Source organism: Geotrypetes seraphini, chromosome 18 (assembly GCF_902459505.1).
Source record: "Geotrypetes seraphini chromosome 18, aGeoSer1.1, whole genome shotgun sequence".
NCBI lineage: Eukaryota > Metazoa > Chordata > Amphibia > Gymnophiona > Dermophiidae > Geotrypetes > Geotrypetes seraphini.
The window spans coordinates 32,748,900-32,767,579 of record NC_047101.1 but is presented as its reverse complement, the minus strand read 5'-3'; the positions used below and the strand labels follow the sequence as shown (position 1 = coordinate 32,767,579).

At 42.2% G+C, this 18,680-nt stretch overlaps 1 protein-coding gene across 4 annotated transcripts in view; it reads left to right on the top strand.

Annotated features, from left to right (window-relative positions):
* Nucleotides 1-18,680, top strand: part of TENM2 (teneurin transmembrane protein 2) — a 1,365,678-nt gene that overhangs the window by 971,379 nt on the left and 375,619 nt on the right. For all 4 annotated transcript variants that reach the window (XM_033927365.1, XM_033927364.1, XM_033927366.1 and 1 more), the window contains one exon: nucleotides 11,021-11,143. In XM_033927365.1, the coding sequence (XP_033783256.1) occupies nucleotides 11,021-11,143 (123 nt within the window). The remainder of the gene's footprint in view (nucleotides 1-11,020; nucleotides 11,144-18,680) is intronic.

The following is an 18,680-nucleotide window of genomic DNA, read 5'->3' as shown; positions in this document are numbered from 1 at the left end:
CAGATGACCTGTCCCGGGAAGGGGATGACATCAAACCAGTGAGTGATTCAGAAGAACTAGAAGTCCTTCGATAATGGGGGGAGGTATGTGATGGGGTGTATGTCCCCTCAAGTGTGAGAGTACCTTCCTGAGGGAGGGTTACACCAGCGTCTATCCCTCCTCAGAGTTCCCATGGGAAATAGGTAACAAGGGTTAAACAGGGTTCAACTAGGTCCTAATGGGGTGGTTCTATTCATGGAGAAAGACTAGGTGGGTGGTGTTAGGAACCAGCTATCCCTATTTCCCCAGAGTATTGTGTTACCCAATAGTAAGATTGAATGGCCTTGCCATTGGACTTGCATCCTAATTTGTATAAGACAGTGAATTGCAGAGAAAAGGGGTGATTTATACAGAAAAGAGACTCCTATAGCCTTAAACTGGACTCCTGATAGGGAGAGGAGCTTTGGCTTGGACCCCTCCTGCCGCAGACATTCAGGGGAGGGGGGTTTTGGGGGTTCCGGCAGGAGGGAGTGGGCATCCCTCCTGCCAGTCATCTTTACAGGGGGCGGATGGATTTTCTGCTGCGGTCACTAAATTGATCGCGGCATGGATGCTGGTTACAAACAGATGAAATTCTATATAGGATGCCCATATGCAATTCTCAAAAGCCGCTTAGGCGGCTTCTGAGACTGGGCGTCCTATACAGAATCCAGCCCTTATTGCCTAAGTGGTACTCAAGCATTTTCCTTTTCTATCCTGGTAGTCTCACAATCTACTTAATGTACCTGGGGCAGTGAATTGAGTAACTTGCCCAGGGTCACAAGGAGCAACACAGAGTTTGAACCCACAACCTCAGGGTGCCAAGGCTATAGCTCTACCCACAGTGCCACACTATAAAATTGACCTTCCTACTTTTCTTCTGCCATTTTCCACATTTTAGATCTAGTTTGATCATGGCGATCTTCAATTCTGGTAGATTTTTCATTGCTTCTCCCCTTTCCTCAAACACACACACGCATGCAATATCATGATAATTGGCTGCCTCAGTGAAATCAGTGTACCTAAGGAACTGGAACATTGCTGCAGGGCAAACTAAATCAGTCATTCCTGTAACCAGCATGGAGGAATCTTTTCAAACGTGTTCAATTTTTCAGCTTTGCTGACTAATTCTTTTCCCTAGTAGCAGCTATGGTTGTGCATTTCTAAGATTTTAGCCTCTGCTCTATCAAATGATCAGTTTTCATTGCTCTCTTAGTATGCTGAGTATTCATATTGAATTTAATCTCATTTTTCTTAGCTTTTTTCCGAGATGGCTAATCCACTGCCATGCATTCTTCCCTGCTCAATCTTCCATTTTATTCTCTAGTTCTTCTCCCTGCTGCAGTAGTTCCCAAACCTGTTCTGAGGGAGCCATCAGCCAGTCAGATTTTTAGGATATCATGAGAGAGATTTGCATGCACCTCCTCCACCGCTTCTCTCATGAATATTCAATGTAGATATCCTGAAAACCTGACTGGCTTAGGGCTTGTGAATCACTGTCCTACTTTCTTATTCTTACTGCATTTGACCCCTCACTCTCATCCTACCTTTTTTTAACCTCATCTCACTCTTCTCACTTCCCTTCTCCTTCATTATCTCAAAATCAGTCTTTGATTTTACTTTAGTTCTTCAGTGAGTACATACTAGATTGCACTATAGAAAATATTAGGGTGGACATCAAAGCGTATTAAAAAACCTCCTTATTTGAAGGAGAAATTAACAGAAACATTGAGCTTGTGCAATCTAATCCAGACCCCTGAGGAAGGCTCTTGTGAGCCAAAACATGGACCCATGTTGACTCCATCAATATTGACAGGGTCAGCTGCTCTGCACAGTGGATGTATTTGCCTTGATTTTATTCATCTATTTTGAATAAGCATTACTTCAAGAACATTGCATTCCACAATCCTTGCCTGTTTGGTATCCTTCTATTACCGTGGAACTCTTGAGCTTCCTTTGTTTGCCATTGAAGACCTGTTAGAAGCAAGTTCTAGCATTCTAAGCCGGAGATAGTGAGAGACTTGACCATCTTGGCAAACTGAGAAACAAAGGAATGTTTTTAGCTGGGAAGAAATTGCTTGTTTGAGCAATGTTTTGGATCTGTATAGAAGGAGGAGAACCAGTCCAAAAAGATGACTGAAGATGTATTTATTTATTTTATATTACTCAAAATCTTTGTAATGCACATGATCTACAATCAGATTCTATCCAATTTATCACCAAAGGCCCACTGAAACAAAACAGTCTTCAGAGACTCTTTAAACATATCCAAACTCCTCAGGAAAGGAATGGAAAACAAAAATGAGAATGTTATAATGCCCTTATATTGCTTTATGGTACGGTTGCATCTCAAATACTGTTTGCAATTCTTGTTGCCATTTCTCAAAAAAGATAAAACAAAGCAATACAAATAACAAATCATCATGTTACAAGTAACCGTAATCACAAGATGCTATAACGTCAATAAAACTTATTGAACATTAAAAAAAAGGTATAGCAGAATTAGAAAAAGTACAGAGAAGGGCGATGAAAATGATAAAAGGGATGGGATGACTTCCCTATGAGGAAAGGCTAAAGCGGCTAGGGGCTCTTCAGCTTGGAGAAGAGATGACTCGGGGGTGATATGATAGAGGTCTATAAAACACTGAGTGGAGTAGAAAGGGTAGATATGAATTGCTGGTTTACTCTTTCCAAAAATACTAGGACTAGAAGTCATGTGATGAAACTACTAAGTAGTAGATTTAAAACAAACTGGAGAAAATATTTCTTGACACAATGTGTAATTAAACTCTAGAATTTCTTACCAGAAGATGTGGTGAACTCAGTTAGCTTAACAGAGTATACAAAAGTCTTGGATAATTTCCTAAAAGAGAATTCCATAGACCATTGGGGAAGTCCACAGTTTATTCCTAGGATAAGCAGCATAAAATCTGTTTTAGTACTTGAGATCTTGCTAGGTACTTGGGACCTGGGTTGGCCACTATTGGAAACAGGATACTGGGCTTGCTGGGCCTTCGGTCTGTCCCAGTATGGTATTTCTTATGTCCATAAATTTTAAAGAGGAAGGCAGTGCAGCCCAGAGCTTTGGCCCTTCAATATAAGAGATAGAAGCTCTGCATTCTTCTTACTGAATTAAATGAAAGAAAGACACATCAAGCAGAGTCAGTAAAGCAGATTATAAAGACCTGGATAGTTGATGTAGGTGCAAGCTTGAGGAGATCATAGATGGTGCAGTATTAGTCAGAACCTTCATGCATCTACAGTAGCTACTAAGCAAATATATAATTTAATACAAGATTTTGCTGCTTGTTTCCAAAATGGTAGAAATGTGATCAAATTTTGATAGTTCACACAAGGCATGTGCCATCGCATTTGTGCTATCTGTAAAGACCTCAAAGTTGTTGGGTTTTTTAGGTAATCCATGGAGCAAGCTGTTGCTGTAGTCCAATATTCTGAATAATCATTCTAAAGTTGACTTGAATTAAACATCTAATCAGTCTAAAGTTTGAAAAATAACACCAATCCTCCTTTTCACTTGGTCTCTCATAGTTAAAATAGAATCCAGGATTATGTCCAGTATTTGAATCTTGCCAACAGCGGCAGCATCCCAAACAGTGACTCCGAACCATTATCAGCCCTTAGAGGCTGGAGGAGTTGCCGTACAGTGAGAGATTGGAGAAACTGGGCCTCTTCTCCCTTGAAAAAAGGAGACTGAGAGGGGACATGATCGAAACATTCAAAATGCTGAAGGGAATAGACTTGGTAGATAAAGACAGACTGTTCACACTCTCCAAGGTAGGGAGAACGAGAGGGCACTCTCTAAAGTTGAAAGGGGATAAATTCCGTACAAACGTAAGAAAGTTCTTCTTCATCCAGAGAGTGGTGGAGAGCTGGAACGCTCTTCCAGAGTCTGTTGTAGGGGAAAACACCCTCCAGGGTTTCAAGACTAAGCTGGACAAGTTCCTACTAAACTGGGATGTACGCAGGTAAGGCTGGACTCATTTAGAGCACTGGTCTTTGACCTGGGGGCCGCCACGTGAGCGGACTGTTGGGCAGGATGGACCACTGGTCTGACCCAGCAGCGGCATTTCTTATGTTCTTATGATTGACATTTGTCATGGGCAGATGTTCCAGGATTCTGCACCGTGTGTGCTCTTTGATAATGTCATGTGTGCACGTTGTTTTAATCCCTTGATTTAAACACAGCCTCAGGAATGTCCCTTTTTAACCCAGTTCACCATTTGTGCAATCTGAAAGCCTGCATTTAGTTTTAGCTAAGCAGAGGAGGGTAATTTTCAACCAAGCCCCATTTTGTCATGATGAATGGCTTTGGAAATTGTCCTCAAAGTGGCATTTTGCAGATGATATTTTAGGTAGAAGAGATATTAAAAATAAATAATAGTACTTGACTGCAGTGTGTTTTCCTCTCCCCCGTGACATGTTGTCAAAGCTCTCATGCCTCAGCTATATAAAGATTGCAAAACAGCTATCAGCATAATTATATAACCTCTATTGTAAAGCTGAGGATTTAAGAGGAAGTGTGAAGAAAGGGATGACAAACATGATCTGGCTCTATCTTTTCATTCTACAATAATTATGTTTAAGGACCTGTCTCAGTGTCCCGAATGGGACATTGTTAGGAAAGTGAGAACCGTTTTCTACTCTTGTTATTGCTATATCTTGAGAAATTAAGTGAGAACAAATTAAAGTCAATTTGAACATAATGACTTGGTTCTTTTTATTTTTCTGTTTGAATTTTTATTTATTTACTTTTCATACTTGTGTTTTCCGATCAGTATTCAAATGGAAATAGCTGGACAACTGCTACAGGTGTCTGGATATTTCTCTTACGCTCAAGCTATCTGCAAGTATTCTGGGGCATTGTCTAAATCAGGGCTGCCCAAGTCTGGTCCTCGAGATCTACTGGCAGGCCAGGTTTTCAGGATATCCACAATGAATATGCATGAGGAAGATTTACATGCACTGCTTTCTTGGTATGCAAATCTCTCTCATGCATGTTCATTGTTGATATCCTGAAAACCTGGCCTGCCAGTAGATCTCGAGGACCAGACTTGGGCAGCCCTGGTCTAAATAGTGCTACTGAATATCTTTCTAGACTGCACGGGTGCTATTTGGATAGTGCTGGGGGGGAGGGGGGGACAAAGGCAAAGCATAGGCAGCCCTAGCACTTACCTCATTATTGGAGATATTCAGATCATTGGCAGTGGTGACGGTAGCAAGACCACGATCGTACTATTGAGCTAGTGCATTTCCCTGACGCAGCCGTATAGCGGCGAAACAAGGGCTTTGTAGGAAAGGCTTTGATGAAAGAGGCTTGGAGTGCAGTAGAGCGTGTAGTCATTAAGGGCGTTTTTTGGGTGAACAACTGTGAATGGACAGAGATGACACCATTCTGGTGAAGACGCCAGCACTAGATGAGTATTTAAATATTTTGTCATTTAAACCCTGTGCACAATGGTGGGCTTCGTCCCTAGTTAAAGTTTCAGGTGTGTCAGTGGCGTTTTTTTAGTGCCTTTGACAAGAAATGAGAGGCTAAAAGTCAACGTTGGTTGCCATTTTTGTATGGAAATTCTTGAGGCTCTTTCTCCACTGTGTTTGCACTATCACCCACATTATTCAACATTTACATCTCATCCATAGGACACCTACTGCAAAAGTTTAATTTAAACTACTATATATATGCTGATGATATTTCTATTTTAATCCCCTTGAATAGCATATCAAATGAAACCTTAGAATACATTTTGTATATTATGACTGAAATCGAACATTGGACTATCAACTTTAAACTGAAACTAAATACAGAAAAGACAAAAGTTTTCTTAGCAAGCCCAAAGGATAAAATTACTAGAACATCGCTATATCTAAAAGACCATGTATACCCGATTTCAAAAACTATAAAAATATTAGGAGTCACATTAGACACACATCTGACTATGGTCGAACACACAAATATAGTTGGGAAGAAGTGCTTTTTTGCACTATGGAAATTAAAGACCATTAAAAAATACTTTGACCGTTTATCATTTAGATTATTGGTGCAGTCTTTGGTTTTATCCATATTAGACTACTGCAATATCGTTTATTTGGGTATACCTAAAAAAAACAGTGAGGAAATTAAGAATAGTACAGAACACGGCTGAAAAAAAGTGACCATGTTAGTCCCTACTACAAACAGCTGAACTGGTTACCAATGGAGGCATGAATAATGTTTAAGTTTCCTTGCGTTTGCTTCAAGCTGGTTTGGGGACTAGCTCCCACCTATCTTTTATCCCATTTTGTGTTATATAACACATACAAGGATAACCAGAAATTGTAATCTTTTTGCATACCTAAGCATCACTGGCTGTAAATACAAATCCCTTTTGGATAGGACTTTCATGTTTCAAGCAAGTAAACAGCAGTCTTGGTTAGTTAACTACATTAATGGAGCTAGGCTGACCTACGGCGCCTTTAGGAAAGAAATTAAAACTGCATTGTTCGATAGATTTATCTCCTAAACAGAAACTACACTAAATCTAACAATTTTATTATGTCTAGCCTTGTGTAATATGTTGTACTTTTATAATTTGTATATTGTAATTCGCTGATTGTCCAGTTCTCTTCCTAGAAGTCGTCTGATTATGGCGGTATAGAAGAATAAAGTTATGCACCGCTGGCTGGTAACATCGAGCCCTTATTTTTTTATTTTAAGTTATCATATTTCTATTGCTTGTGAGAAAAGTTACTGCCCCCAGCTTTATCTGGAGAACCTTCCAGATAGCAGGTTCAATATCACCGCTATCCGCATAGTACAACAGTTTGCTACTGATTTCAAGAAAGCTTGAGAAACATATGTAGGGTCTGCAAGAGTGAGGAAACTGCACTGGTTACCAATTTATAGCCCGCCTATCCTGCGATTCTAGGCAGGTAACAATAAAACACGCATAATAAAATAACACACGATTACATGGCAATGAAAATTATACAAACAGTTAACATCAAAGAACTACTGTAATCAAAACAACTGAAAAAAAACAGGCAGAAAGCATGTCAAACATAAAATTATTTATTTCGTTTCTAAAATTTCTAGACTGTCTATAACTAAGCGGTTAACAATTAAAACATTCACAATAGTTCAACGACGGTACAGTTACAAATGCATTCAGTTACATCACAATCACATGGCAATTTAGGGCCCGATTCACTAACCTGCCCGATCGTGCCCGATCCGTGTCTGATCCGGGCAGGGGCGATCAATTCAAATGGGGGCGATCGGAGGTACGCCCCCATCTGAGAACACGGATCGCTAGGTAGCAAACCAAATGCATGCGCAGACCATGTACTTTGCTTGTAGATGGTCTGCGCATGCGTTTGCTGTCCTTTTTTGCTGGGGAGGGGGTTAACTTTTACTTTTACTGGTCCCGACTCTCCTGCTCTCCCAGGGAAGGGAGCAGCCTCTTCCCCTTCGCCAACTTGACACTCGACAAAAGTAGTGGCGCTAAAGTTCACTGCTCCGGTGAGTCCCTACCACGAAGAACCACAGCTAACTTTTTAAAAAGGAGGCATAATTATTGACTCTCCTGCTCTCTGCTGCCCTTCCCTGCAGTACAGCCCCACTTTAAACCCGCTGGTTAAACCACAGGCTCGCACTGCGGAGTTGGGGCGGCAGAGAGCAGGAGAGTTGGGGCAGCAAGAGCAGGGTAAGGGCTAGCCTTCGGTGCTGTTCTGGGAGAGAGCAGTTTTTTACACAAGCGACTGGTCCTCACCGGTCGCTTGTTTTTTGATCGGCCAGCCCGTCGGTGTGTGAGGAAAAAGTGTAGTGAATCATGTCCTTCTTGCTTTGAATGTCGTTTCCCCTCATTTGCATGCACAGATCGGGATCGGATCGGTACACAGGTTAGAAAATTGAGTCGCAAAGGGCTCGCAAACCGATCGGTAGACAATCGGTTTGCTTAGTCTGCTTAAGTTATGTCAAAAGCTCAACAGATATACATATACATCCCCATTAAATAAGGTGAAGTAATCACAATTCAGGTTTCTTATCAAATATGCCTACTAGCAAAGTTTCAAAGGAAAGCCTCCACATGCAGTGGTGTCTTCAACATCTTTCTAAACTGTAAACGGTCAGAACAGGGCCTCAGAATGCAACGGATGGAATGGACAACATTGTCATCCTGGATTTGGCATACCGAACAGTTTTCTCCTTCATGGAAGTCAGCCTCCTAGTACCCTCAGACCTCCGATTCCTCCTCGGCCGGTATACCTCCCTCAGTTTATGAAAGGAGTGCTTGTTCAAACTGCCTAGTTTTTAACATCTTCCTAAACTGCAGAATCCCTGACAGACTTCTCAACTCCATGGGCAACTCGTTCCAGTACAAAACCCCTTGTATCATCAACATAGCCCCAGAGTCTCGCCACACTCAAAGATGGCACATCCAGACACAACTTGTCCATGGATCGTAATACTCGTAACGGCTGATAATACTGTAACAGAGAACGAAGTATAGAACCACGTATTATTTTTAAACTATGCTTTTGAGTTTTGGGGATTTTGCATGGCTATGGCCCCCCTTTTATCAAGCTGCATTAGGGTTTTTTTAATTGTGAGTCGCTGCGGTAAAAACTACGACGCTCATAGGAATTCTGTGATTTAAGAAACCCTAATACAGCTTGATAAAAGAAGGCCTATATGTTTTCAGAAATTCAAGCCCAGAATCTAGAGAATATCAAACTTTGCATTACCCAAATCCTAGGAACCCTGTTTATAAGACGATATTTTCATTAACGTTTCATATCAGGCTGCGAGTTACCATAAATGATAAGATACCAGATAAATTATAGTAAACTAGTGTTTTAGCCCGTTACATTCATTACAGTAATGGGTGCTAGAATAGCCCCATCTATATCCTGATTCCACCCATGCCCCACCTCTACCAAGTCCGGATCCTGCCTCCCTCTGATCCCAGTCCCACCACCTCACCTTTCACCATTACCTTAGTCCTCTGTACCCTTTTGGCCCTCATCGATCCTCCACTGCATCCCTTTCAGTTCCAGCTCCATTCCTATCAATCCTTCCTTCCCTTGCCTCCAAGGCCATTCTTCCTGTCCCTATATTCCACCCCCACCCAGTTTCTCTTCCTTTTTTACCCTTTCTCTTGTACCCCACCCCAGGACCAATTTCTCTGTCGTCTCTCCCCTGCCTACTCCCACAGTACTGCAACTGTCCCCCTCCCCATTCCAACATCTGCCACTTTAGCCCTCATCACCCAACCGCACCCTAACACCAGAGCCTGCACCAAGTCAAACCCCAACCCCCAATGATATCCTCAGACCACTCTCTCCAGCTCTTGACTCCACCACCTACCTCCTCCCCGGCCACTGCACTGAATCTTTGGACAGGCTTGCCCCAAAAGCTGCAAAAAAAAAAAAAACCCCTTTGAATATTCCTAAATACAGTAGACTTTCAGTTATCCAGCATCCATGGGGATTGGTAGATACAGCATAACTGTAGTTTTTGGTTGCTTGAGAGTTACTATAAAAATAGTTTTATCTCCCTTCCCACCTCAATCTCGTCCTCTTCCTCTCCCTAACACCCTCACCCCCATTTGTAGGTCCAGTATCTGTTCCTCCTTTCCCACCCTCATTTATGCTGTAGGTCACTTTATCTCCCCCACTTCTCAACCCTGTCCCTCCACACTTATGGGTCTAACATCCATCCATCTCTCCTCCCCAACCCTTCACCCTGATGGACCCTCCACACACACACACCTGGTCCACCACCCCCATAGGTCTGCCCTCCCTCCCTCTGCATGGGTCTGGCCTCCTGGACCCCCATTACTTACCCGAGGCGGCAGCAGCGGTCCTGACCTACCAACCCCTCCTCCCTCCCTCTGTGCCCCAAAGCAGCAGCGGTCCTGATCTGCCAACCTTCATCCCTCGCTCCAGCCCCAAAGCAGAAGCAGCAGCAGTCTTGACCCGCCAACCCCCCATTCCTTACTCAAAGCAGCAGTGGCAGCGCTGTAAACAGGCTGTTCACAGCCAGCCCCGACAGGGCCTTTCCTCTACCACATCCGAAGTGATGTGACAGAGGAAAGGCCCTGCCAAGGTTTGCCACGAGCAGCCTGTTTACACTGTTTGCACTGCCACTGCTGCTTTGGACTGCTGCTACTGCACTACTAAGGGTTTTATTATTATTGATTTCAGAAATTGTTGAGGATTTACATATTCAGGAAGTATATCAATATTAAATAATTTTGTCCCTCTTTAATCAAGCCGCATTAGGATTTTTATCACGGATCACTGCAGTAAAAACTCTGACACTCGTAGGAATTCTATGAGCATCAGAACTTTTACCACAGTGGCCCATGATTTTAAAAAAAACCCTAACGCAGCTCGATAAAGCGAGGTCTTTTATTTTCTATAGTTGCAATTGTGACAATCCTGTGCCCAGTCTCTTGTTCTGTTAGTGTAGGATAGAAATGTGTCAATATAACGTAATGGATGGATGGACAGACTGGATAAATTAGGTGATCTTTATCTGCCTTCTTTTTTCACTGTTTTGATGCGCCGGCTGAAGTCCAGGTTACAGGTGTTGAATATCTGGATTTTATTTAATTACTAAGACCAGTGTTTGAAAAAAAAAAAAATACCAACCAAAGCACCTGAATATCAGGCCATTTGTTTCCATAATGTAGCAGGTTTTAGATTTACCTTTTGTGCGTGTAGTTGAGCCATGGCCCATGTGGTCTAAACCTATTAAATCTCAGTATATTGAGCCATGGGATGCTGAGCACAGCTTGCACCCTCACTGGGAGGCTGGGGGGAGGGTGCCCGAAATGCTGTAGCTACTTTTTCTTGACGGTCCAATGTTCACATTGGTTATTTAAATTTAAGCCGGATTTCATGGCTCATCAATAGTCCTGGAGCATGTTAAACATAAAAGATAAAATTCAAAACAGTAGGATAAAAGCAATTCTTCCCTGCTTTGTCTCCCCTCTAGCAATGCATCTGCTTGGCCTCAACTGGCAGCTTCAGCCAGCAGACGGACACACCTTTAACAATGGGATACGGACAGGGCTGCCAGGGAGTGATGACGTGCAAACAATGCCATCTGGAGGGAGAGGTAAGCCTGCCACATTCACAGCGTCCTGATCAAAAATTACTAAACGTTTATGATTATTCTGCAATAGAAATATTTGTCTGTTTGCGTTTAAAAGCAGATTACTGTTGTAAATTAATGTGTAATACAACTGCCTGTTGTTTGGTTTCCTCTCTCCTACCAAACATCTCCCCACTCGAGCCCTAAAGCTCCCGTGTGTACGGATTCAAAGCACAAGCAAGCAAAACAAACCATGGAAAGCAAATACATTTAAAAATGAATTTATAGTTAATCTACTCAGATCAGTGGTTCCCAACCCAGTCCTTGGGATACACATGGAGGACCAATTTCAAAAAGGACATCTAAGTCCGACTTGGACATTTCCCACAAATTGCCCAAAGTCGGAAGCATGCAACTGTCCATTTTCAAAAGCTGAGCTGCTAGACGTTCAAAAATGTCTAATTTTGAAAATCGCCTAGTTGAATGTTGACCAACCTTTAGGGTGCCTAATTTTATACCTCCTTTTTGACCACAGAAACATCCAAGTTGAAAACATCTAAATCCAGACCATTTGGATATGTGAGTGGCCATCATTGTGATGGGCTAGCCACACAGACATGCTTGCCCTGGATCAGTAGCATGGAGTGTTGCTACTCCTTGGGTTTTGGCCAGTTACTAGTGGCCTGGATTGGCCACTGTGAGAATGGGCTACTGGGCTTCATGGACCATTGGTCTGACCCAGTAAGGCTATTCTTATGAGAGGAGGAGAGGCACCGGCACCAGTGCCCTCTGTGAAGATAGCACCCACAGCAGTCTGCCCTCCCCCCGTCCACCTTACGGCACCACTGACCATGGGTACCCGCGGAGCAAATAAGCAATTTTAAAAGAGCAGAATACTTGAAAATGCAGCTCTGGTATTTTTTATTTTATTTTTAGGAATTTATATTCAAAGTTATCTAAGCGGTTTACAATCAAGCATTTGTCCCTATCTGTCCCAGTGGGCTCACAATCTATCTAATGTACCTGGGGCAATGGAGGATTGAGTGACTTGCCCAGGAGCAGCATGGGATTTGAAGCCACAACTTCAGGATGCTGGGGCTGTTGCTCTGACCACTAGACCATTCCTTGCATGAGAGCAAACTATGGAAATAAAATCTCTGCGTGTACTTTCACTCCCTAGACCTAACTGCACCACTCATTGATGTGGGTAAAAGTGGGCACATTAGGAAAAAATTCCTGATTCTATAAATGGCATCTAAGTCCTAAGCACCATTCGGCGTGGTTGTCAATCAACTGCTAGGCACCATTTATAGACCAGGCCTTTTGGAATCTAAGCATTCTTAGGCACCAGTAGGCGTTGAGGGGCTGATCGAGACTTTCAAAATACTGAAAGGAATCGACAAAATAGAGCAGGCAAAACAATTATTTACAATGTCCAATGTGACACGGACAAGAGGACAAGGACTGAAGCTAAGGGGGGACAAGTCCAGGACAAATATCAGGAAGTTCTGCTTCACGCAACGAGTGGTGGACACTTGGAATGCTCTCCCAGAGGAGGTTATTGCGGAATCCACCATTCTAGGATTTCAAAGCAAACTAGACGCACAGAGAGGCATAGAGGGATATGGGTGACTAAAATTATGCCAGGTGTACACCTGGCTGGGCCTCCGCGTGTGCGGATCGCCGGATATGATGGACCAAAGGTCTGATCCGGAGATGGCAGTTCTTATGTTCTATAAAAGGCACCTAAAAAATAGGTGATGACCAAAAGCGTGTGGGGACAATCACACGCTGACAAAGCTGCTAGGACAAACGCGTGTAGGACGTCAGCGCGCCGGATTAAAACTTAACTTTAAAGCGCTCTGAGGGAAGTGGTGAGGGGGGAGAGAAAAGTGTCATTTTTCCCTAAAAAAGAGGGAAAAGTTACACTTTCTTCTGTAAACCCCTCCCCCCCCCCACACACACACAAACGGCAGTGGCAACACTTCTAAGTAAAGTGGGGGGTTCCCCCCCCCCAAAAAAAAGCCCCCTCGGAGCGCTTTAAAATTAAGTTTTAATCTGGCACTCTGACGTCCTGCACGCATTTGTCTGAGCGGCTTTGTCGGCGTGCAGTTGTCCCGCGCGCTCTAGTCTATGAGCCAAAAAATAGGCGCCAGCTGTGTGTCAATTGCCCTTATGCGCTGTTTACAGAATCGTGGCTAGCGGTACCTCTGTGAAAACGTAGGCGCCTGAAATGTAGGCGAACGTTTGAATGTTTTACATTTCAGGCGCCTGAGTTTTTGGAGAATTGTGTTTAGCGTTGCCTAAGTCATGCTCCGCCCGCATAAACACCCCCTTAGGCTTTAGGCATCGCTAAGTGCCATGCGATAGGCGCCTATGTTTTATGGAATTGGATAGGCGCCTATTGCACAATTAAAAAAGTTTTCTAGTTATTGAGCCTATTAAGGGTTTTTGCCAATTAAATTAGACACCTTTGGTAGAATTTCCCAGTGAATGCTTAGATGCACAGCCATTTAGCAAAGGGTTTGGGGTTTTTTTTTGGTCTAAATGAGTATAAGCACCTACTGACTCCTGTCATCATATGCCCAAATCCTGCCCTGTATCTGCCCCCTAACCATGCCTACTTGCCAGTAGGTGCCGGAAGGCACCTTAAAATAGATGCCTACCGTGAAGTGGTAGGTACCTATTGGCAAATAAATCTTTTAAATTATTTTTAATTGGTTTTTGATGGCACTTTCAATTATCAGCAAAATATATGGCGCCTGAAAACTTTGTTGTTCTCACAATTTTTAAATGGTTTAACTACAGCCTTAATGAACTGATAATATTATAGTTCTTTTTCTTATCTACTTTAGTTTTTAATTAGTTCTTCCTTCTCCTATGTTTTCTGCTATGTACTCTAGTCTTAATTACATGTGAACCGAGTCGAGCTCCACTGGGAGATGACCCGGTGTATAAACCAAAGATTAGATTAGATTGGCAAGGTGCCTATCTTCAGGCGCCATTTATAGAATCTTGGTCTTAGGACTAGAATCAGTAAATGGCGCTCAGAAAACGTTGGTGAAGAAAGTACGCGTGGTTAGTAATGGGAGTTGACAGGATGGCACATATCACGCCAATTGTGAAGCAATTACATTGGTTACCAGTTGTATTTCGGGTGCAACATAAAATTGTGGTCCATCAGACTATTTTACCATCAAACACCATGGTACTTTCGACAAGTTGTGGCACTCTATGAGCCTAATAGATCTTTATGATCCAAAAATCAAACGCTATAAATTCCGATAGCTCAGGGAAATTATGCAGACACTAGAGTGATGGGCCAATTACGACTGTGTGTAAATTGGTTTCAATTTTAAAAGCAGTTGAAAACTCAGCTGTTTCTTACTGCATTTTTGTGATTTATTAGGTGACATTTGAACAGAAGAAATTGTTTAATTATGTAGATTTTATGACATGGTTAGTTTTTATCTTATGTATATTTTAATTGATGTAATCCATTTAGTTTTTTTTGTAAATAGTATAAAATAGTTTTCTTAAATAAATAGCTTCTCCAAGGTGGGCGCCATTTATACACTAGCGTGTAGCACTAGGATCTATGCCCAACTTTGGGTACACCTGCTGAAACCTGTGCAAATCCTCGCACCTAAATTAGGGGCAGACCTCCCAAATTTTATACTACTGCGCTCATCTTTTATTAACACCCCCTGTTATAGTTGCACGCAAAAAGATTTCCAAGTGCATCTATACAAAACATCAAGATGTATACATAAATCCAGATTGTTGCTAATTATGAATAAAAAAAAATAACCAACAAATATTCAGAGTAAAGCTGCTAATAGTGGAAGGTAACAGGCTAAAAGGCAAGTATCTAACATGGAGAAAAAGACCTCAGTGTTTCAAGGAGACGACCAAGAAACTATATAGTCAGTTATAAACTGCCATACAAAAAACATCCCAAGTCAAAAAACTCCATGGAAAAGATTTATAAAGATACAGTTTAAAGTACACAAATTAAACTGCAAATAACAGTAAAAAACTTGCACTTATCTTCCATTCATCTCCCACAGGCAGTGGAATTAAATATCCATTGCTCCAATACGGAACCAAACACACTTTTCAAAGAATGAACTCAGTATTCCCGACAGGCCCTGTTTCGCCAAGTGGCTGCATCAGGGGAATATCTTTAGAAAGAGAGCAACAGCTTCAAAAAGTCTTCCGCGGTGTGGTGAGCCGGAAGTGAGACACTGCTTGCGTTTGCAATAGAAAGGGGCCTTAAAAGGACAGTTATTGCCCAAAAGCATCTTGGAAGAAGAATGTTTTTAATTTTGATGTTTCCGTGGACTTGAAAAAGAACCAGAAAAGTATACAAAATAAGATTGCTCAGTAAGATAAGAATGAAACCACTGAAAGGCTTTGTCAGTAATATGTAAATCCATAAGATGGTCAACCATATTTCCCCATGTATAGGCCGCGGCCTATACATGGGTTTTACAATCCCCTACAGTGGGTGCGGCTTCCTTATATGGGGCGGCCTATCTAAAGACATTGTAGATAAGCCGCCCCTTTGCAAGATCAGCCGTGGAGTCCTCTGTACCTGCAGCTCCCTCCTGGACGGCTACCGGCTGCCTCCTGCCTCATCGCAGCCAGTGGTGCAGGGCAAGAGCAATCTTTTCAGCATCCAGCCGGCCCCATGCTGCTTCCTCAATGCCTGCGCCAGTTCTTGCGGGACTCGTGAGAACTGACGCAGGCATTGAGGAAGCAGCGCAACGCCAGCTGGATGCTGGAAAGACTGTTCCTGCCCTGCACCGCTGGCTGCAACGATGCAGGAGGCAGCCGGCAAATGGGGGGGGGAGGGATGTATAGGCCGCCCCAGCCACCCCATTGTATGGGCCGTTTTAGGTTTTAAAATGCTTAGATAAGCCGCAGCTAGTAACATGGGGCAGCTTATCTAAGAGTTTTAAATCCCAAATCGGCATTTCTTGCGGCATATACATGGGGGAGGCCTATACATGGGGAAATACAGTAATAAAATAGAGTGATCCACCAAGTCAAAGGAAGCAGACGTATCCAACAAAAAAAAAAAAGAACATCGCAATTGTCGTCCAGTATTGATCTTACATAATTTATATGACCTAAAAGTGAGTGTTTGGTTGCGTGATGTTACTGTAAATTCGACATTTACTGTATAATGACTAGTCTGTGAGTTACTACATTGATATGCTTAGAAAAAATTAAAGAAAGCACAACTCTCATTAAATCTGTTGTACAGAATAGCTCTTTTAGGATTTCTTAATAGTGTATTAGAGCCTTTTGTTTAACAAAACTAGGGAATAGTACCTTTCACAACATTTACCTAACAGGATAATTACAAGCATCTATAAGAGCCCTAATCAGTCTGCATTGATTGTTTTGTCAGGGAGTTTGGGTCACCAATCAGGATATATTGGCAATAAGTTAATTAAAAACCATCCCTCCTCCCATAATGCTTAATTTAATCATTTATTTTTTGTAGCATTTTAATCAAGATACATGTGCTCAAAGGATAATCCTATTTAGCAATTAATAGCTGTATATAACATGAATTAGACTGCAAGGGAGGCATATTAAAAGTTTCCCCAGTCATGATTCTCACTCCTGGAAGGCTCTGCTACCTGTTATTTCCAAAAGATGGCAACATGGATTTCTAACATCTGTGTTGCAGGATGCACTTTGCAATGCATAGCAGTCCTATAGAAATATCTAACATTTAGTCAGGAGTAGGGATCATTCCGTCTAGCATCCAGTTTTAAGTAAACGCATGGTAGTACAGACAGAAAAGAGAGGCTCACACTAGCACACCAGTCTTCAAAATTTTAGCTTTAGTTGTGAACATTCACACAGTCTTCAGAAACTTAAACCTATGAAAGTAAAAAAAAACCCAACAACCCATATGCATGTCTTCTCTAAGGGGTTCGGAACATTAGTAGTAGTGAGAGAAAGGTAGCTCTGACCTAAAACTCAACACTATACAGGTTCATGATATGAAACCGCAGAGGGATGGCCTCAGTAACAACCCTAATGAAGATTTTATTCATGGAAAAGGTGGCAGAAGTTTGGAAGGACTTTTGGGAGGAAGTGCTGGAGACTGAGATTCAGAGAGACAAGAAACTCAATTACAGGGAATTATACAAATGGTACATAAAAATCAGTGCTGGGAGTTCTATAAAGATCATTCTGAAATAAGGGTTCTATATAGAATAATGTTGAGTGCCAGTATTTACGCCAGCTGAAACCTGGCTCGCAGCTCATGGCATGGTTATTGAAGGTATTTCTCGTAATGAACAAGTTTTCCCATTGCTGGCTGAGTTACTTTGGCTTCCAGTTTAAGATCTTGGGGTATTCATGGTATTAAGCTTTATTAAGGGATTTCTTGAAGAGTATAGTTTTTATTTCCTATGTTACTAATGACATGGAATTTTGTACCATTTCAGCCTATTGATATCTTTTAGTGGCCCTTTTTATACTTTTCAGCATTTAGAAACATGGTTATGACTCACAAGAGATTCCACTAAAAAACCCCTGCCTACAAAGCATCCAAGCTGCACTCATACACCCATAACCACACCCTCCGCTCCAAAGCAGAACAAAGACTCAGCATTCCCGCAGAGAGATCCCTCCGGATGAGCACGGCATGTAAACGCTCCTACAGCCATTTCCTCCCTCAGCTATGAAACCAGCTACCCACACAGATAAGGTCACTAGACTCATTAATGTCGTTCCGTAGAGCAATAAAGACCTTCCTCTTCCAACAATTGGGCCTCAACTGAACAGCTTCCTCAATTTACTCTCCAATTACTCTTTGCTATGACTAGGCTGGACTCTCGACTAGTTCTGTAATTGTCTAAATGTAACCTAATTGTTAATCAAAACTATTCTGTTCTTAAATTGATTGTGAATGTCAAATTGTAACCTGTTCTGAGCTTCTAGGAAAACGGGATAAAAATCTAAATAAATAAGAAACACAATGGCAGATAAAGGCCAAATGGCCCATCTAGTCTGCCCATCCGCAGTAACCATTATGTCTTCCTCTCTCTAAGAAATTCCACGTGACTATCCCAGGCTTTCTTGAATTTAAACCCAGTCTCTATCTCCACCACTTCTTCCGGAAGACTGTTCCATGCATCCACCACCCTTTCTGTAAAAAAAAAGAACTGTGTCCTTGACCGTCCACCTGGTCGCAAAAAACTCCAAAGCAGGGATGAAGGTCATCAAACTGACTCCCCATGAAAGTATTTCCAAGAAATTGTCACCTAAAGCATAGGCTCAGGAAATGAAAAACCCAGCCTTCCTTTCCTGTCTGTTAAAATTCAAAACTATGTCAGAATGGTTTATTGCAATGGACCAAACGGCTGTGTGCAGTTCTTTGCAAGATCCCATCTAGGCTGCCTTGATCCATGTTTCTTGCTAGGTGGTTTATAAATTTGAGGGGGGTTTATAAATTTGAGGGGGCATTCGGAGAAACTGAAGGGAGATAGGTTCAAAACAAATGCAAGGAAGTTTTTCTTCACCCAAAGGGTCG